Raw genomic sequence first — 19,119 nt, 5'->3', positions numbered from 1 at the left:
TTCAATTGAGAGGACACAGAGAGAGGGAGAAGACAAGTTCAAGCCAGTCAATCTACATGGGTTGTGTCTGGTGGACAACTTGTCATGGTCATGATGAAGTATCGCTTAAGTCTAAACTGTTTTCCGTATGAAACTTTATAGCAAAGCCATCCAAATAGTTGTTTTTATCTAAACTGTAAGTGACTACAACCAGTCTTGTATGTGCCAGTATGCAGAGTTTGGTCATTATATGAAATCTGACCATATCATACATTGCATAGGATCACCACTGACATTTACAAAGTCTATCTCTGATGTAACCATGAGTCACTGGAGTGGTATTATGGCTATTGGTGATAATATGTGGAGTTACACCTAGGTGGAGCTTCAAATTAGATGAATAATACACTGTGACTAACTGATATACACAAAATGTGTTTTATTACATTATACTTTGAACATGATGGATCAACCTTTTAGGGTGTAACCAAGCAAGGACCTTCGGGGACCTAAACAGCAGGGGGCGATAAGGAGCTCTGTTTCACTTTGCTGAGAAAGTAAAACAGAGAGAAAAGAAGACATGGCGTCTGGTGGTCACGACTCTTAACAATTTTTCGGTCGAGACCTGACACATTTGGATTGTTCTATTGATGCGGCAATGTTTATCAGGTAATGGAACATATTATCACGATGTCAGGGTAGAAGTGTATGGTCTGCAGTCTTAGATTTTGGGCAATAAATAACCATTTTAGGAGGCAAGTGTCGATCATCATTTAACTTAGCAGTTGTCAGCAGTGTCAGTCAGTCTGAGCGCTTTCCAGAAATCTTCGGCAATAACAAACTAGCTTGTTAGTGTTTTAATTACATTCATTGCATATGTAGTGTTCTAATTTCAGTTTCAATGCACTATTTCAATCGAAGGAATCAGTTTGCGTCCTCAAAATTATTGCATTGGTTGAAAATTGTGTAATTGCCATAACAAGGGGGAAATGTAATTACTCCAATATTATGTTGTGTGAACTGGAATGGCGTTATCTGGTCTTGGAATTGTACTAGACACGTGTGATGCTGCTATGAATTCCCTCACTAACCTTACTACTTTTTTTATTGTGTATTATTGTATTTGCTATGGAGAGGCCAGTATATGAGAGGAGGCTGTTTCCCCAGTGGACTGAAAATATTATTGACAGGCAAGCTGGGGAAAAATAGACTGTAGCCAGCAGATTCGACCGGCTTGCTTAAAGCTGCTCTAGGGTTGGACAGCATTCCTGTGTCGATTTTAAAGGCTCTGCATGCTCAGTCAAACACAGCATTTACTCCGATGTGGCTCTGCAGAAGTCAAGGCATTCATACTTGTTGCAATTCGCAGACCTGTTGTCAAGTAAGGGAGTTTGTGTTTATACAAGACATACTGCCAACCAGTCATGTCAATGCAGAGCTATACAGAGTTGTTACGGAGCTTGATTTGGCCTCTGCAGACCTGGGGGGATGAGAAATGCGTTGTACTCCGAATTTTCCCAGTATCCCAACTGTTACACTAAGATTGAACGACTGCTAGTTTTTCTGGAAAAGAGTCATTTTTGTTCTCATGCTAGATAGCAGAAGACATGGCAGCCATTTTGTTGTTCAATGCGCCATGCCATTCCATAATGGTTGCTGTGACTACCTATAACTAGCATGACGTCAGTGTAACAGTTGGGATAATGGGACAATTCGTAGTACAACACATTTCTCATCCCTGGATTGAGGTATGTTTTCTGAGCCAAATCTCGCGCCAGGTCCACGGTTTCTTAATCTACACAGGAATGCTGTCTGACCCTAGTGCAGCTGTAAGCAAGTGGATCAGATCTGCTGGGTAAAGAGACTGTAAGCTACAGTCTATCTGCCTCTTCCTCCCCTACAGGCTTGACTAAAGTGAACGGATGGCCGAAATCATTGCTGTGAACATCTCGGCCACATCCGCCACCTTCTTCCTGCCCCCATCTCCTGTCCTTGAGGACTCTGGCTTTCCCCTGGCCTCGCTGGACAGTGAGGACTATGTGTTTGTGGAGGCCAGGCACCCCAACAAGGTCCTGGAGGGCCTGAACAGCCTGCGTCTCAACAATGCCTTCTGTGATGTGACACTGTGCTGTGGGGGGCAGGAGTTCCCCTGTCACCGCATCGTACTGGCTTCCTTTAGCTCCTACTTCCAGGTATGGACAGTGGTGTACGGTACAATACAACTTTATTCATCCCCACAGGGAGTGTTGAAGTTATCACTGGGACAAGAGTACAAAAACATACATTGTCCAAGAGCAGACATAGAATCCATACACTACTTCTCCATACACTACAAGGAGTCGTCTCCCAGGATTTTGGGGGAAATTTTTAAAGGCATTTCCTGCAATTGTGCACAGTTTGACATTACTTTATAATGCCTCTCTTGAAGGGTATTTTGAAAACAGTACAAGTGGAAGGATAAGTCAGCACCATCATGAATTAAGGTATTTCAAGGCAAATATTAAGACAAAAAAGATCAAGACTGCGTTATTATAATTGTGAATATTTACATATAAAAAGAAAGTTCCTGCAATTCTACAGTTTGACATGAATTTATGCCCTCTCTTGAGGGATACTTTGAAAATGTTATAAGTGAAAGGATCAGTCACCATCAATGAAAGTATTTAAAATATTAATAATACACAAAAGATGAAGACTGAGTACTATTATAATGATGATGCACATTCATATTTACATAGGATATCATCTACTAAATTCATCATACATTAACTATCAAGTTTTTTAGTTTTCATAGTTTACAGGTGGAGGTTGAGCTAAAACATACCTTGAACTAAGGACTGGCTGAATGCCTGTTAGAGAGGGAGAGTCGGGGGAGAGTCTTCATTGAAACTGTAAATTAGTAATATTTCACTTACTGGTACTGAAGCAGGATGCGCACAAATATATAGTGCGCCTGTATAGACAGCGGAGGAGGCTCAGTGCGTCTGAACAGGGCCGGACTAATGCAGTGCAGTTTTATAAATGCTATTCTACACATTTTGTCATGATGCTGAGAGAAAATGTTGCGGTTTTAAAGCAATTTTTTGTGCAGTTCTACACATTTTCCGTGGGGTAGAGAGAAACGTGCTGTTTTATAGCTTATCTCATGCTATTCACATTTTGCCATGAGGATGAGAAATAAATTATCAGTTTTAAATCAAATGTCCGGGTATTCTACAATTTCCTGTTATTCTACAATCAACCTGTTCGGAATATTGGGGGAGGGGACATGTCCCTCTCATCCCCCGTGGCAATTTTGCGTATGATACACTAACACTTACTAACTCATACCGGACAGTCAGACTGCGTTAATATAAGTCAGTGGCCTCGAGGTTTGAGCGTTGGACTTCCGGAGCCGACAAGGTAAAAATAAATCTGTCGCTGTGCCCTTGAGCACAGGGCCCTTGCCCCTGAGGCACTTAACCCTAATTGCTCCAAGGGCACTGTACAATGGTGACCCTGGTCGTGGCCCCACTCCATGCGGGTGTCTCAGGGGGAGTTGGGATATGCAAACTACACACTTGTGTATAACAGGACAAATATAAGCACCCCCCCCCCCCCCAAATGATTATTCTAACTACTATACTACATAGACCCAGAGTGCAATACAGTGGTGCAACGGGGATGCGCAAGCTGACGGTGCCCCTGCTCCTGAACTATTCCATTTACTGAATGGATACAGTTTACTGATGACCGTGCATCTTTTATATTGTCACTCACTGCAGACCTGAAGTACTTAAATGTGGTCATTTGCTGTTGGCGCTTTTCCATTGGCAGGAGTCTGCTTCTCTCTTGTCCTAATGCTCTGCCCTCCCCAGGCCATGTTCTCCACAGACCTGATGGAGTCCAGACAGGAGCGGGTGGCCATCAACGGGGTGGAGTCCCAGATGATTGGCATGCTGGTCAGCTACGCCTACACGGCTGAGGTGGTCATCTCCAAGGCCAACGTGCAGGTGAGGTCGAACCGTTGTCTTCCTGTCTCACTTTGTAGTCAGCTTCTAGTTTAGCATTGCAGTTGTTAAATTAAAGTTGAACTACCCCAGAGTTGAAGTCAGTTTCATTCCTAGTTATAAATACAGTAAATGGCACTTCTCATTTCCTAAATAAATGTCCTGAGTTGACTGTCTTGAAATCAAATGTCATTGACCTGTGACCCCCAGGCCCTGCTGGCTGCGGCCAACCTCTTGGACGTGATGGCAGTGCGTGAAGCCTGCTGCCGCTTCATGGAGCGCCAGATGGATGAGATGAACTGTGTGGGCATCCACTGCTTCGCTGAGGCCCACTCCTGCAGGGAGCTGGAGAAACGCAGCATGGACTACATCCTCCAGCACTTCGGCAGTGTCTGCCAACAGGTGAGATAGGAAGGAAGTCTGGGTTCTGTAGTCCAAACCTGGGGCGTCTCAATAGTTTCAAATGTATTTTTCACCTCTGTTCAATGCAGCACAGATGAAGGAGAACACAATGATCCCAGAGAGGTATTCGGTTTCACCCGTGTTGTTCCTTCAGAACAGTGCAGACGAAGGAGAGGACATTTCTCATGTCTCATTGTTTAGACATACACAAATAATGGGAATGTGAGAAAGGGGAAGTGACATCATAGTCAACTGTCTTTTGTTCCCCTTGCCTCTTTTGAACACTGCCCCCCCCCCCCCCCCCCCAGGAGGAGTTCCTGTCTCTGTGTGCAGACAAGCTGACGGAGATCATCGCCAGCGACCACCTGAACGTAGCCAAGGAGGAGACTGTGTTCGAGGCCACCATGCTGTGGCTGGACAAGAGCGCCACCCGCAGGCAGAGCTTTGAAAAGGTCAGCGTGGAAACACAACAGTCAATGCAGTGGTCCCTCATTGTCCGTGTGTTGAGCAGTATCTAGGCAACAGATTGTGTCCAGCTCTGTGCTACGCCCCTCCCTACAGTTGACTGTGGTATGTGGGGTTTTAAGCTCTGGAATCCCCAGTAGATCTGACAGTCTGAAACCCCAGCTGTCAGTCACTCAGCGTTACATAAACGTTAGGGGTGTTAGAAATGTGTTATTCTTCAATAACACAAACTACAAAGCAAATCGGGGGGAGAAAAATAGGTTTATTCAGAGAGGACAAATCAAGATGTTATGCTGGGAGTCAGATGTTCAGTCTCCCCTGTCCTCAGCTTTTCCCCACTGAACAAAGGAACAGGATGCCATTTATAACCCCCCACCCTAGCCTGGGGTTGACCAATCAGAAGTCCTTGCAGTACAACTTGGCCAATGGCCAAATAACCAGTATCCTGCTCCCGACTCAATGTACAGACCAATGAAAACGTGGCACATGTAGCCCACGTCGCTCTGAGTTCAGGAGTGACTTTCCACAGATTCTGAACAGATGTTGAACTGAACCAACTCCTATTTACAATTCTCTATTGACCATTAGTACTCTCATCCTCTGCGTTGTATATTTATCTTCAAAATATTCTTATATTCCCCCTAGGCCATTTCTAAAATGACATTTTAACTATATTTATTTTTTAAAACAACATTAGAAAACATGAAAAAATAAACGGAATAAAAAAACATTAAACGGTAAAGCATAAAATCATTTACATTATTAAACACCTTGCATTTTTCTCTAAAACACAAAGGGCATATTGTACCTGCCGTTGCCATAAGAAATAGATTTCACACAAAGTTATAGAAAAGAGGACATAACAAGTGTGACAGCACATCTGAGAGAGCATGGTTCACTACAGCACCGAGGACAGTTACCACGGGCACATTGACCACAATCATGAGGCTTGGAGTGATGATGAAGACCCTTATGATCCCCAGCACATTCTGGTGAACACCACTGATACCCATCTCCAAAAGCCACAGTTGATGAATCTTATGATATCTCCTATCACGTAACCATCGGATTTTAGCAGACAAACATCGGGCAATAGCACATTGCCGGGGCGGCAGGGTAGCCTAGTGGTTAGAGCGTTGGACTAGTAACCGAAAGGTTGCAAGTTTGAATCCCTGAGCTGACAAGGTACAAATCTGTCGTTCTTCCCCTGAACAAGGCAGTTAACCCATTGTTCCTAGGCTGTCATTGTAAATAAGAATTTGTTCTTAACTGACTTGCCTAGTTAAATAAAGATACATTAAAAATAACCTGGATGAGGATAAGAGAAATATCCACAACTCCCACTATTGGAAGTATCATGCCCACCTAAAAACGTCCCCATGTACCACATGTGGAAGAACCACATGACTAAGCCTAAATCATCTGGATTGTAATCATGATATTTAGCACCTTCAGTCCTGATCTTTTGGAATAGGTCAGTTATTTCCTCACAATTATCAGGAATGTAAGTACAGCATTCAGCACCAATCACAGCACATGTACCCCCTTGTGCGGACAGAAGATAATCAAGGACCAAACTATTTTGCATCGCCACAGTCCAAATGGCAACCATCTCAGCTGTAATTAACTTAAGACTCTCAACTGTACTATGAGCTAGGATTTCCACAGAGTTAGCCATATTAATAACTTCCCGTGCTATTTTAGAAATACCATAAGAGGAAAACACAATTGCAAAGTATCTCTCCGTTTCTGTAATCACACGTTTATGACGCTATGAAAAAGGAGAATTCACTGAATGTCTTACATGGGAATTACACAACCCTTAATAACACGACCCTTAATAACACGACCCTTAATAACACGACCCTTAATAACACGACCCTTAATAACACGACCCTTGCCACAACTTTGGTAACCAGGAATAGCTATCATACCATTATTGATGATATTACCCAAGGTATTGAGTGACCTATTAAAACATAACCACCCAACAGGGGCATGTGTAATAACTAGGTAAGGTGGTCGCTGATTAGTGTCATTGGTAATCTCAAATGACGGAAGGTACTGCAGAACTAGGTACTCTCGCATGTTGATACTCAACATTCTCACCCAAATTAGTACCAATAATCGTCTTATACCAATTAACATCTCTCCATATACCCAACATTTCACTCTGGTTAAAAGGAATAGCCCTTAATGGAATACCTGCCCTTGATGTGAATGGAGCATACGTACAAACCCAACAACTACTTTGATTGACTACTGTGGCATAGTGTAGAGAGAGAGAGCTAGAAACATATTGACTCCCAAGTGTCCCTCATCCTGCTGATGCATCTCTGTGTTGGTTCTAGAATCGAAGGATATTACTTCAGCTTCAGACGGTAGATTCTCATAATGAAATGACGGAAACAAAAAAGTGAAATTAACATGTCCTGGTTTCAAGAGAAATCTATATTTCCTATAGATTTCCCTAAGTAAGCATGTCCAGATTTTCAGGAGATATATGTTTTGTGCAAGGTGGGGCATCACCTGTGAAGCACACTGGTTCCATATCCAAAGTTCCACACTTAGTCTAAATAGGATGGTTCTGAACTGTAGATCCCTGCAGTTGTCTAATTTGCCACGTCACCTTCCCTTCAGAAATGTTCAATGTAGAGTCAAGTTGCATAATAACATCAAAGCCTAAAGTAGTTTGTTCAAAGGAGCTTATCCAAACCCCTGCATCAATCTTCATTGGACCAATAGAAATTGATAATGGTTTAGTATGTTTCATATTTGTCGTCCCCCCCCCCCCCCCCCCACACACACTCCTGTTGCTCTCATCTTCTTGCCCGTGTACTGAGGACATATATGTTTTGCATAAGCTATGGGCAGTACAGTGACTTCATCACCCGTATCAACTAAAGAAAGTTGTTATCCATCATGTTCAAATATTCCATCCGATTTCATATGTACACCAGCTGAGATGGAACGTAAGAGGGGGTCTGTTAGTTTACCTCCACAGCATCCAGCAACCTCTGCTGCTGAGTATTGTGTCGTTGGGACTGTTGTCTTGTTTCCATTTTCCCTTAGATGGACCCTGCTTCTCCTGGCCACTTCTCATAAAATAACGTTTTCTTTTTCAACAGTCTCGTTGCCAGTGACCAGAAATCCCGCAATAATGACATACTCCAGGTTTCTCTTGTTGTGAACGGATAATGTTGTTGGTTTCACTCGGAACCTGCATAATTCTGATAACCACGTCTCGTGGATGCTTAAATGCTCATTTATGTGTGATCACTGTCCTCTGGAAGTTTATCTTTACTCCCTTTTACAGCCTAAGACATCGTTTGTCACTGCTGTCAGAATCTGTTGACTCAAAGACAGACAGTGCCGACCAGTTGCTTGAAACCTGATCTGCCTTGCACAACTCGGTGTAAGGATAGATTAGGAGAAAACCGAGAGGCCACAGGTGGGGGTCACGTCTGACCTTTTCATCTGTGTCTCCTGCTCTACTTTGAAATGGTTCTAGAGAGTGAATTTAAAATCTGTTTCATGTTCACATCCGAAAGAGCTGTTCCACCCTTTTCCAGAGTGGTTTTCTCACTTAACAATGACATTACATTAACATCAAAAGTTGTATAATATATATAGCTCTGTTTATATTTATTTATCCACAAAATATATATCTCTGTATGTGTGTGTGTATGTATGTATGTGTGTGTGTATATATATATATATATATCACACACACACACACACAGTGGGGGGGGGGAGAGTATTTGATCCCCTGCTGATTTTGTACATTTGCCCACTGACAAAGAAAGGATCAGTCTATAATTTTAATGTTAGGTTTATTTGAACAGTGAGAGACAGAATAGCAACAACAAAAAAATCCAGAAAAACACATGTCAAAAATGTTATAAATTGATTTGCATTTTAATGAGGGAAATAAGTATTTGACCCCCTCTCAATCAGAAAGATTTCTGGCTCCCAGGTGTCTTTTATACAGGTAACGTGCTGAGATTAGGAGCACACTCTTAAAGGGAGTGCTCCTAACCGCAGCTTGCTACCTACGCCGTGAAGGACTGAAATCACTACGTCGTGAAGGACTGAAATCCTGCAGCGCCCGCAAGGTCCCCCTGCTCAAGAATACATATACATGCCCGTCTGAAGTTTGCCAATGAACATCTGAATGATTCAGAGGACAACTGGGTGAAAGTGTTGTGGTCAGATGAGACCAAAATGGAGCTCTTTGACATCAACTCAACTCGCCGTGTTTGGAGGAGGAGGAATGCTGCCTATGACCCCAAGAACACCATCCCCACCGTCAAACATGGAGGTGGAAACATTATGCTTTGGGGGTGTTTTTCAGCTAAGGGGACAGGACAACTTCACCGCATCAAAGGGACGATGGACGGGGCCATGTACCGTCAAATCTTGGGTGAGAACCTCCTTCCCTCAGCCAGGGCATTGAAAATGGGTCGTGGATGGGTATTCCAGCATGACAATGACCCAAAACACACGGCCAAGGCAACAAAGGAGTGGCTCAAGAAGAAGCACATTAAGGTTCTGGAGTGGCCTAGCCAGTCTCCAGACCTTAATCTCATAGAAAATCTGTGGAGGGAGCTGAAGGTTCGAGTTGCCAAACATCAGCCTCGAAACCTTAATGACTTGGAGAATATCTGCAAAGACGAGTGGGACAAAATCCCTCCTGAGATGTGTGCAAACCTGGTGGCCAACTACAAGAAACGTCTGACCTCTGTGATTGCCAACAAGGGTTTTGCCACCAAGTACTAAGTCATGTTTTGCAGAGGGGTCATATACTTATTTCCCTCATTAAAATGCAAATCATTTTCTAACATTTTTTACATGTGTTTTTCTGGATTTTTTTTGTTGTTATTCTGTCTCTCACTGTTCAAATAAACCTACTATTACAATTATAAACAGATAATTTCTTTGTAAGTGGGCAAACGTACAAAAACAGCAGGGGATCAAAAACTTTTTTCCCCCACTGTGTGTGTGTGTGCATAACCCCTTTTGAGGACCCAACCCTGTTCCAGAACACATTGTTTCTGTAGGGCCTGGCTACCCATAACTTATCTTCACTCAAAGCTTGTTGAATGCTTACAAGCCTTACATTTACCACACGTGTAAAAATTGGTACTCAATTAGCAATTCACTTCTATGCAACAAGAAGGTTTCACAAAAACAGAGGACTCCAACCTTTTAATAGAGTAAACAAAGGACTTGAACACTTATACATCGCAGATACATGTCACTCATTGCTTACACTATTTGAACCTGATTTGGTTTTTTAAAAATGATATTTGTCTAGACTCACCCAGCAATTATGCCATCAATCAGGAGATTAAGAGTTGACTCTCCCAAAGTGGGTTGCGCTCAGCCTCTTTCTTCTGGATCAACACACAGTTGATAAGGTCTTGTTGTTGTTCAGACCAATTCATCTGGAACACGGCACCAAGTGTTAGCAATTTTTTTTTATTCTTCAGTAACACAAACTCCAAAGCAAATCGGGGGGAGAAAAATAGGTTTATTCAGAGGACAAATCAAGATGCTATGCTGGGAGTCAGATGTTCAGTCTCCCCTGTCCTCAGCTTTTCCTCACCGAACAAAGGAACAGGATGTCATTTATAACCCCCCACCCTAGCCTGGGGTTGACCAATCAGAAGTCCTTGCAGTACAACTTGGCCAATGGCCAAATAACCAGTATCCTGCTCCCGACTCAATGTACAGACCAATGAAAACGTGGCACATGTAGCCCACGTTGCTCTGAGTTCAGGACTGACTTTCCACAGATTCTGAACAGATGTTGAACTGAACCAACTACTATTTACAATTCGCTATTGACCATTAGTACTCTAGTACTCTTGTCTTCTCATCCTCTGCGTTGCGTATTTATCTTCAAAATATTCTTATAGAGGTTAGAACCCCATTGTATGGTCCTGTAGTAACCATGGGCCCTGGAAGGTGTCACCCTGGCCTGGCACCAATAGGATTTAGAGCCTCTCAGATGTGAGTCGGTGTCATTTTGGATAGGTCAGGGGTCAGCAATCCTATCATGTTAAGTGTAAGTTGGAGGTATCAAGGTCGCTCTGGTAAAATGGAATAGGACCTAACCTTTCAATTAAAATAACTCAATTGAAGGTTAGGTCATATGGCCTTGTTTTAAAGTGTATATAAAACTGTAGAGGTCGGATGGAGATGCCTGCCTGTGTCTGTGTCCAGTGAGTGCGGGTGTGTTTGTTTTCAGTGTATGTCGTCATTCTAACCCACGTCTCCCTGCAGGTCTTGGAGCACATCCGCCTGCCCCTGATCAGCCCGTACTACATCCACGATGTGATTGAGTCTCTGGAGGTGGTCCGGGAGTCCCAGCGCTGTCAGAGGCTCATCTCTGAGGCCAAGGACTACCTGCTGCTACAGGACCGACGAGGAGAGCTCTACTGCCCCCGAGCACGCCCACGTAGGTCCACAGGTAGGTACCACACGCATGGCTACATGCACATAAACACACTCCAAATACACCCTGTCACCCTGACTCACACAAACACAAGGACTTTAACACACACACATTTAACCTCCCACTTGCCAAACTCCTCCACACGCCTAGCGCTTTAATTAGCTTTCCGAAGCGCAAACCCTGGTATGCCTGGAGGATTGTTCTACCAACTGCCTTTTAATACAATGATCAGCTCTCTGAAGGGACTAGTCTCTGTGGCTCCCCAGTCACATCCCTCTCTGCTGGCCTCTCTCTGTGACAGGGACAGCTGAGGTGATTGTGACAGTGGGGGGAGAGGATGATAAGGTGGTGCTGCGTAGCGTGGAGAGTTTTGACCCCCTTACCAGCCAGTGGAAGAGTCTGGCCTGCCTGCCCTTCGCTGTCAGTAAACACGGCCTGGTGGTTTCAGGTGAGGATCATTTGGTTTAGTTTGTATATTAACACCTAGTGATAAGATGGATCCTACTACTGTATGTTATAGATTGTTATAGGACCTTTGTTACATTTGACCTAATGCTTGAGAATGAGATGAAGAAAAATGTCAGTTTCTCACAAAATACACACATTTGTGAGGAATTCTATTATTTTCTAATCTATTCCAATCTCCATGTTCTCTCCCCCAGGCTCCACTCTGTACCTGGCTGGAGGGGAGTTCCCTGATGGCTCGGCCAGCAGAGAGATGTGGCGCTATGACCCCTGCTTCGATTCCTGGCTGGAGATGGCCCCCATGAATGTAGCCCGCTCAGAGCTAGGTAAAAATCAGTCAATTCTAGCCATTTATTTATCCATTTTAACATACTGTCTGACATGTCAGCGTTAAAATTTGTTTTATTCCATAACACTGGTTAGGACAGCCGGGGACTTTGTGTCAGGTTAACAATAGCCAATACAGTACATCATTTGTGACTGCTGGCAGACTTCTGATTGAAGATAGACTTCCATTGGATAACTCCTCTCTGTTTAAAGTTGAGCAGGCCGGATCTTCCATGAATATGTCCCCCTCCCTCCCCTCCAGGTTTGGTGATGCTGGATGGCTATGTGTTTGCGGTGGGGGGCTGGGAGGGCCGTTCCCGCCTGGACTCGGTAGAGTGTTACAACCCCCACACCAACACCTGGCAGTTCATGGAGTCGGTCAAGATGGCCGTCACCAGCCCTGCTGTGGTGGCACTGGATGGACTGCTCTATGTCACAGGTAGGGGAGATCATTGCTCACCCACTTCCAGAGAACTCTATGGCTGCGTCTACACAGGCAGCCCAATTCTATTTTTTTTCATGAATTGGTCTTTTGACCAATCAGATCAGCTCTGAAAAAGATCTGATGTGATTGAGAAAAATATCAGAATTGGGATGACTGTATAAACGCAGGTAAAGTATTTACTGTGGACAGTCACAGCAACTCTATAGGTTCAGCTTGGTTTATATAATTTTTCTGAAATTGCTTTATGCGGTAGTTTGAATTGTCTATAGGTCATCTTTAATATTAGATAGTAACTTATCAGTGTCCTCCTGGCTCCTAGGTGGTGCTGTTCTAGAGGATGGTGACGGCACAGACCTGGCCCAGGTGTACAACCCTAAAACGTCTGTATGGACTGAGGTGGCCCCCATGCAGATCGCTCGCTCTGGCTCTGCTGCCTGCACCCTGAAGGGGAAAATCTACGTCATAGGTATCAGGGATCAGTTTTGACTTTTGGATCACAATGAATACAATTACATGGACATGGGGGACCTGATCCTAGATCAGCACACCTACTCTAAGATGCTTGATACATAGTGACTTTTCCCTGAACACGTGACCTGATCAGGAAAAAAGTAGCAAGGCCCTAGTTTGAAGCCAGAGGATATTTCCACATTGTCTGTGGAAAAATACATTAGGATTTTCTCCTGTATTCCATTCCTAGGTGGCTGGCATGCGTCCACAGAGAACACAGACAAGGTGGAGTGTTACGACCCCAAGAGTAACCAGTGGACCATGTGTGCCCATATGAGGGAGAGGCGCTACCGGCCTGGTGTGGCCGTGGTGGACGGCAAGATCTACGTGCTGGGTGGAGAGGAGGGCTGGGACAGGTAAAAGACAGCTCCATGTCAAGCCTTTCTAATTATATTCAGCTTGATTGTATTTATTAGGACACACCTGAGCAAAATGGTTTTCAACAGAAAATGAAAGTAAGCGTTTCTTATTGAACAAGTTGACGTATTCTCTCCCTATTTCAGTCGGTTTTCTCGCGTTTGGTGCCTACTGAATACGACCCTGATTTGGCAGGTGCAAGGCCTATCAAATATATTTTTAAGGAGAATATGAAAAGTATCTGGGGTGCCTATGGCACCCTATTCATAGCACTACTTTTGATGAAATGGCACCTTATTCCATATGTAGTGCACTACATTTGACCAGAGCCTACGCAACCTGTCCCATCTGTCCGCCAGGTACCACGACACCATCGAGCGGTACTGTGAGGAGACAGACAGCTGGGAGATCGTGGGGGAGATGCCCACCAGCCGGAGCTGGCTGAGCTGTGTCTCTCTGCAGCTGAGGAAGGATGCCCATGGTGGCAGCCGCCCCGGCACTGCCTCGGAGACCGAGTTCTCTGTGGACTGAGGGGGGAAAGAGAGACGGATGGAGGGAGAACTCCAGACCATTAATTTATATTGCTCCAGACTGCCACCTTTTGGAGAGCTCCGACTATGCATCTCTGCCAAACAGTCAACCTGACCCTGGCTGTTCAGGTGCTGAACAGAAGTCACTCTGTGCCAGAGAGAATGCCAGAGGGCAGCTAACTACCTTAGTAGGGCTGCTATTCTGTCTCATTGTGAGTCTTGACCTTGCCAAGTCACTGCGCCTCAAGGCTTAACTCATGGAGGACAGTTGTGTGACTGCCTCAATGGCAAGCCTGACAAAAGTGGTCTTTATTTCACCATGAAAGCCTGTTCTTACTCAATGGCATGGTTCCATTCTGTTGCCATGGCAATATGTCACTGTGTCCATGGTAAAGGTATCATTTAGGATGGATGACCCTCGTCACCCACTTATGGAACCCTCTCTCTTGTAATGTTACGTAAACGTTTGGGGTCAGGCTGTTTCATTAGAACTGTCACCTTACAACGATGACTTAACGAGATGTTCTCTCCACAACCATCGTAGTGTATTTTTATGTGATGTTTCTTTAGTTGTGGATGGCCCATTTTATTACAATTGGAAGATCATTATTTTTCCCCGTTTATAAAAGATGCTCTTTATTGGCCAAAGAATCCATTGTGAACCAATATTTGAGACAAATTAGTGAAGAAAAGCCAAACATGTTTGAAGTGTTTTGTCATGCAAATTTGGAAGGTCTGTTCACAATTGCCTTTTGACTGCCTGTTATATGGTTTAGTTTATATTTGTCTAATCGGTATGCTTAGTAAATGTTGCTTTCCAGTAGTCATTTTAATTCTGTAAAAGTGGAAATTAATAAAAAGCATATGGATGCCAATATGGTTATTACTGAATCGGACTAGCATGCCACTCTAGGTTGAGATGCACCCAGAATCATTTTGTCCCCCTGTAGATGCCAGGATCTAAACCCATTTTACCGCATGGCTTTTACCCAAGTTTCCATACAAGTTTCCATACAAGTTTCCATACATGCATCCATCTGCCCATATAGGTTCCTTTGATTACAATGCTGAAACAGGATCATTTTAACTAAGACATAATTATACATTATCACCTACACAGTGACTTGCCCAATGTATTTAATCAAATTATAATTTAAAACCAAATGTAGGAATGTTTCCCAGATGAAACACTACAAATACTGGAATGAACATCTGTACCAAAACTAAGTGTAATTGCATTTATCATTTTACCAGGTAAGTTGACTGAGAACACATTCTCATTTACAGCAACAACCTGGGGAATAGTTTCAGGGGATGAATGAGCCAATTGTAAACTGGGGGTGGCCATGATGGTATGAGGGCCAGATTGGGAATTTAGCCAGGACACTGGGGTTAACACCCCTACTCTTACAATAAGTGCAATGGGATCTTTAATGACCTCAGAGTCAGGACACCCCATCCAAAAGACAGCACCCTACACAGGGCAGTGTCTCCAATCACAGCCCTGGGGCATTGGGATATTTTTTAGACCAGAGGAAAGGGTGCCTTCTACTGGCCCTCCAACACCACTTTCAGCAGCATCTGGTCTCCCATCCAGGGACTGACCAGGACCAACCCTGCTTAGCTTCAGAAGCAAGCCAGCAGTGGGATGCAGGGTGGTATGCTGCTGGCTATGATTCTACTATGCTTAGTTTGACATCCCGTATACTCTTTATATATAATTGCCACATTTACAACATAGTAATGTTAAAAACAAGTTAAGCCATTTTTGTTCCAACGCTTCAGATAGACCTATTCTGTCCCAACATTTCAAAATGGACACAGCCCTACAAAATAGAATCTTCTATACATGAGTCTGACAGGACATGAAACAGAGCAGGACAACATTAAATCATAGCCCGTCCCATCGTTAACCCTACAACCCCCATCCTGAGCTCTCTGCTCACACCAGCAGTCTCTCAATGGCCATCTGGGTAGACTGGATCTGGGGCTTGAGCTGCGAGCCATCCTTGATGGTGACTGAAGTGGCAATGACTGGGCGTGAGACCCCGCAGGCGCGTCCCAGGGCCTGCTTGGAGCGCACAATCACATAGGGCACGTTCTTGTCCTCACAGAGCAGTGGCAGGTGGAGGATGATCTCCAGGGGCTCTGCGTCTGCGTCCATCACAATGAACTCAGCAATACCACAGTTAAGTGTTTTAGTGGCTGGGGGAGAGAGGACAAGCAGAGGTCAGAGAGTAACAAATCTGAAGCTGTTAGGTGAGGTGGTACTTTTCCAGAGGCATGTCGATTGTATTACTGGTCTGGATGAAATGCTGGTCTTCCTCCGAACACGTTAGGAGCAAGAGAGTAGCGAGTTAATGTCACATGCACAGTGAAATGCCTTTTTTACAAACTCAAAACCCAACAATGCAATAATCAATGTATTACTAAGAAAAAAATAAAGAACGAGGTAAATATACAAAGTATACTATATACAGGAAATATTTTAAAAGTCAGTTCCAATACCATATTTACATGTGCAGGGATACTGGAGTGATGGAGGTAGATATATATATAGGGGTAAGGTGACTAGGCGATGGGATATAAGTTAAGAGTAGCAGCAGCTTGCATGTGAGTGGGTGTGCAGGTCTGTACAGTCAGTATAAATGCATGTGCATATTATGTGCGAACGACCAAATGGAGTGAGTGTGTTGGAGTGACAGTGTGTGTGCTTAGCGAGTGCAAATACTGATATATAAGGCCAATGAAGATACATGGTAAACTCGGTCCGTGTAGCTATTTTGTTAGCTGTTGTTTTGCTTGGGGATAGAAGCTGTTCAAGAGCCTGTTGGTGTCAGACTTGATGCACCGGTACCTCTTGCCATGCGGCAGCAGAGAAAATAGTCTATGGCTTGGGTGGTTGGGGTCTTTGATGATTTTCCGGGCCATCTTTTCACACCGCCTGATATAGAGGTCCTGGATGGAAGGGAGCTCTGCCCCCATAATGTACTGGGCTGTCCGCAGAACCCTCTGTAGCGCCATGCGATCGAGGGCGGTGCTACTGCCATACCAAGCAGTGATGCAGCCAGTCAACATGCTCTCAATGGTACAGCTGTAGAACTTGTTCACCCCCCTGAGGGGGACAAGGCACTGTCGCGCCTTCTTCACGACAGATTCTCCGCGCCTGCTTTTCGACCGTTTTAAGTCTTTAGTGATTTGGACACGAGGAACTTGAAGCCATCTACCTGCTCCACTGCCGCCCCATTGATGTAGTCCACAATCAGCTCCTTGGTCTTGCTGACATTAAAGGAGAGGTTGTTGCTCCGGCACCACACTGTCATGTCTCTGACCTCCTCCCTGTAGGCTGACTCATCGTCGCCGGTGATCAGGCCAACCACTGTTGTGTCGTCAGCAAACTTAATAATGGTATTGGAGTCGTGGATGGCCACAGTCGTGGGTGAACAGGGAATACAGGAGGGGACTAAGCATGGGCCCCTGTGTTAAGGGTCAGCGTGGTGGAGGTAAATGTTGCCTACCCTCACCACCTGGGGTTGGCCCATCAAAGTCCAGGATCCAGGTGCAGAGGGAGGTGTTCAGACCTAGAGTCCTAAGCTTGGTGATGAGCGTGGAGGGAATAATGGTGTTGAACGCTGAGCTGTAATCAATGAACAGCATTCTCACATAGGTATTCCTCTTATCTAGGTGGGTGAGGGCAGTGTGGAGAGCAATTGAGATTGCGTCATCTATGGATCTGTTGGGGTGTATGCAAATTGTAGCGGGTCTACGGTGGCTGGGATGGTGGAGTTAATGTGTGCCATAACCAGCCTCTCAAAGCACTTCATGATTACAGAAGTGAGTGCTACAGGGCGGTAGTCATTGTGGCATGAAGCCTTAGAGTTCTTAGGGACAGGAATGATGGTGGTCATCTTAAAACATGTGGGGATTACAGACTGGGACATGGAGAGGTTGAAAATGACTGAATATGCCTGCCAGCTGTTTTGCGCATGCTGAGAACGCGCCCTGGAATACCGGCGGGGCCCTTGGGCGTGTTGACCTGATTAAAGACCCTTCTCACGTCGGCCTCAGAGAGCGAGATCCCCCCAGTCCTTCGGGTCGGTGACGACCCTCACACCCGGCTCGATGTTGTTGTCGTCAAAGCGTGCGTAAAATGCATAGAGTTCGTCACCTTGTTGGAGTAAACATCTTGTGTGTTTCCAACCCTGCAACCAAAACAATGTAGTTCCACTACAGATAGGTTTGTCTCACCTTCATTGGCCCCTTTGCGGAGCTGCATGTAATTGGCAGCTTGCTGCATAAGGTCCAGGATGGTTTTGCTCAGTGTGGCATCAGCCAGAGGGTAGGCCTTGGGGTTGACTTCTGCATCAGCCTAATAGGGTTAAATATATTGTGGTTAGAATTAATATGGTGACCAGGCCACACATATCAACACAGCGTGGACAGCCGCTGGGGGGGTCTCGTTTTAGCGGTCTTTTGACGGATCCACTCAAAGGACAGGTCAATAGCGACCACTGGCGGTTGTCCAGAGTGCATAGGTAATGTTAGCTAGTTACTACAGTGAATGTTGAGCTGCGAGCCAGCAGTGAATGTTGTAAACACATATCTCGGTCACAGTCGCCACACATACATTTTTGCTACTCTTTTAGGAATAATAATATCTAATCTGGACAAATCAGACAAATTACTTTCATGGACTCAATAATGCAAGTTAGTTTAGAAGTCCCCAGTACATTTGAACATCGAGGAAACACGTGGTGGAGTGGTGCTGCCAGACATTTCATAAACTCTACAATAAGACAGCTAGTCGGTTGGACGCTACACCCGCAATAGCATCTGCTAAATGTGTGTGACCAATACATTTGATTTGAACAACAGATAGCTAGCTACCTTGCTAACTAACTTAGCTAGCACAGGCATACTTCGATTATTCTGAGTTCACCATTTCTTCAAATTTCCAGTGATTAAGATGTTAAATCCCTCTGTCCTCTCGGCGTGTGCTTCACAGAGGACAGAAATAACCTGTTGAAAGACGTTTTAAAAATGTGCAGAGTGAGTCCACAGAACGACGAGACAGAACTTTCTCAAACCTCAGCAGCACTGATAAGCTTTCGCTTGTTTGACTCTTTCCTACTGATCAACATTTTGGCCTTAATCACTCTGCTTCCCTTCACACCTGTGGACCAGTGGAGG

The 19,119-nt window shown here is 44.6% G+C and overlaps 2 protein-coding genes across 3 annotated transcripts; one reads left to right on the top strand and one right to left on the bottom strand.

Annotated features, from left to right (window-relative positions):
* Positions 1 to 545: 545 nt before the first annotated feature.
* On the top strand, positions 546 to 14,804 carry LOC115205233 (kelch-like protein 20). 2 transcript variants are annotated; one of them, XM_029771000.1, is made up of 12 exons: positions 546 to 648; positions 1,883 to 2,171; positions 3,837 to 3,971; positions 4,179 to 4,370; positions 4,679 to 4,822; positions 11,124 to 11,310; positions 11,597 to 11,743; positions 11,958 to 12,086; positions 12,350 to 12,526; positions 12,852 to 12,998; positions 13,233 to 13,398; positions 13,759 to 14,804. In XM_029771000.1, the coding sequence occupies exons 2-12, from the start codon at positions 1,902 to 1,904 to the stop codon at positions 13,928 to 13,930; spliced, it is 1,866 nt and encodes a 621-aa protein (XP_029626860.1). In that variant the 5' UTR covers positions 546 to 648; positions 1,883 to 1,901; the 3' UTR covers positions 13,931 to 14,804. The 2 variants fall into 2 exon arrangements, with proteins under 2 accessions (XP_029626860.1, XP_029626866.1); XM_029771006.1 differs by lacking the exon at positions 13,759 to 14,804 and adding an exon at positions 13,546 to 13,718.
* Positions 14,805 to 15,609: 805 nt separating this feature from the next.
* Positions 15,610 to 18,955, bottom strand: LOC115205071 (NHP2-like protein 1). Its single transcript, XM_029770695.1, has 3 exons — positions 18,869 to 18,955; positions 18,178 to 18,298; positions 15,610 to 16,134 (listed from the first exon to the last, which is right to left on the bottom strand). Exons 1-3 carry the CDS (start codon positions 18,869 to 18,871, stop codon positions 15,872 to 15,874), a joined length of 387 nt encoding a protein of 128 aa, XP_029626555.1. The 5' UTR covers positions 18,872 to 18,955; the 3' UTR covers positions 15,610 to 15,871.
* Between the last annotated feature and the right edge of the window lie 164 nt (positions 18,956 to 19,119).

Source organism: Salmo trutta, chromosome 1, assembly GCF_901001165.1.
Source record: "Salmo trutta chromosome 1, fSalTru1.1, whole genome shotgun sequence".
NCBI classification, from domain to species: domain Eukaryota; kingdom Metazoa; phylum Chordata; class Actinopteri; order Salmoniformes; family Salmonidae; genus Salmo; species Salmo trutta.
This window is presented reverse-complemented; position numbering and strand designations above follow the sequence as displayed.

Excerpts from the sequence above, each read along its gene's own strand:
- LOC115205233 (XM_029771000.1), top strand. The coding sequence starts at position 1,902 with ATGGCCGAAATCATTGCTGTGAACATCTCGGCCACATCCGCCACCTTC. Across the intron at positions 3,972-4,178 it reads TCTCCAAGGCCAACGTGCAG|GCCCTGCTGGCTGCGGCCAA; the intron begins GTGAGGTCGAAC and ends TGTGACCCCCAG. Across the intron at positions 4,371-4,678 it reads TCGGCAGTGTCTGCCAACAG|GAGGAGTTCCTGTCTCTGTG; the intron begins GTGAGATAGGAA and ends CCCCCCCCCCAG.
- LOC115205071 (XM_029770695.1), bottom strand. Across the intron at positions 16,135-18,177 it reads CCGCAAAGGGGCCAATGAAG|CCACTAAAACACTTAACTGT; the intron begins GTGAGACAAACC and ends TCTCTCCCCCAG.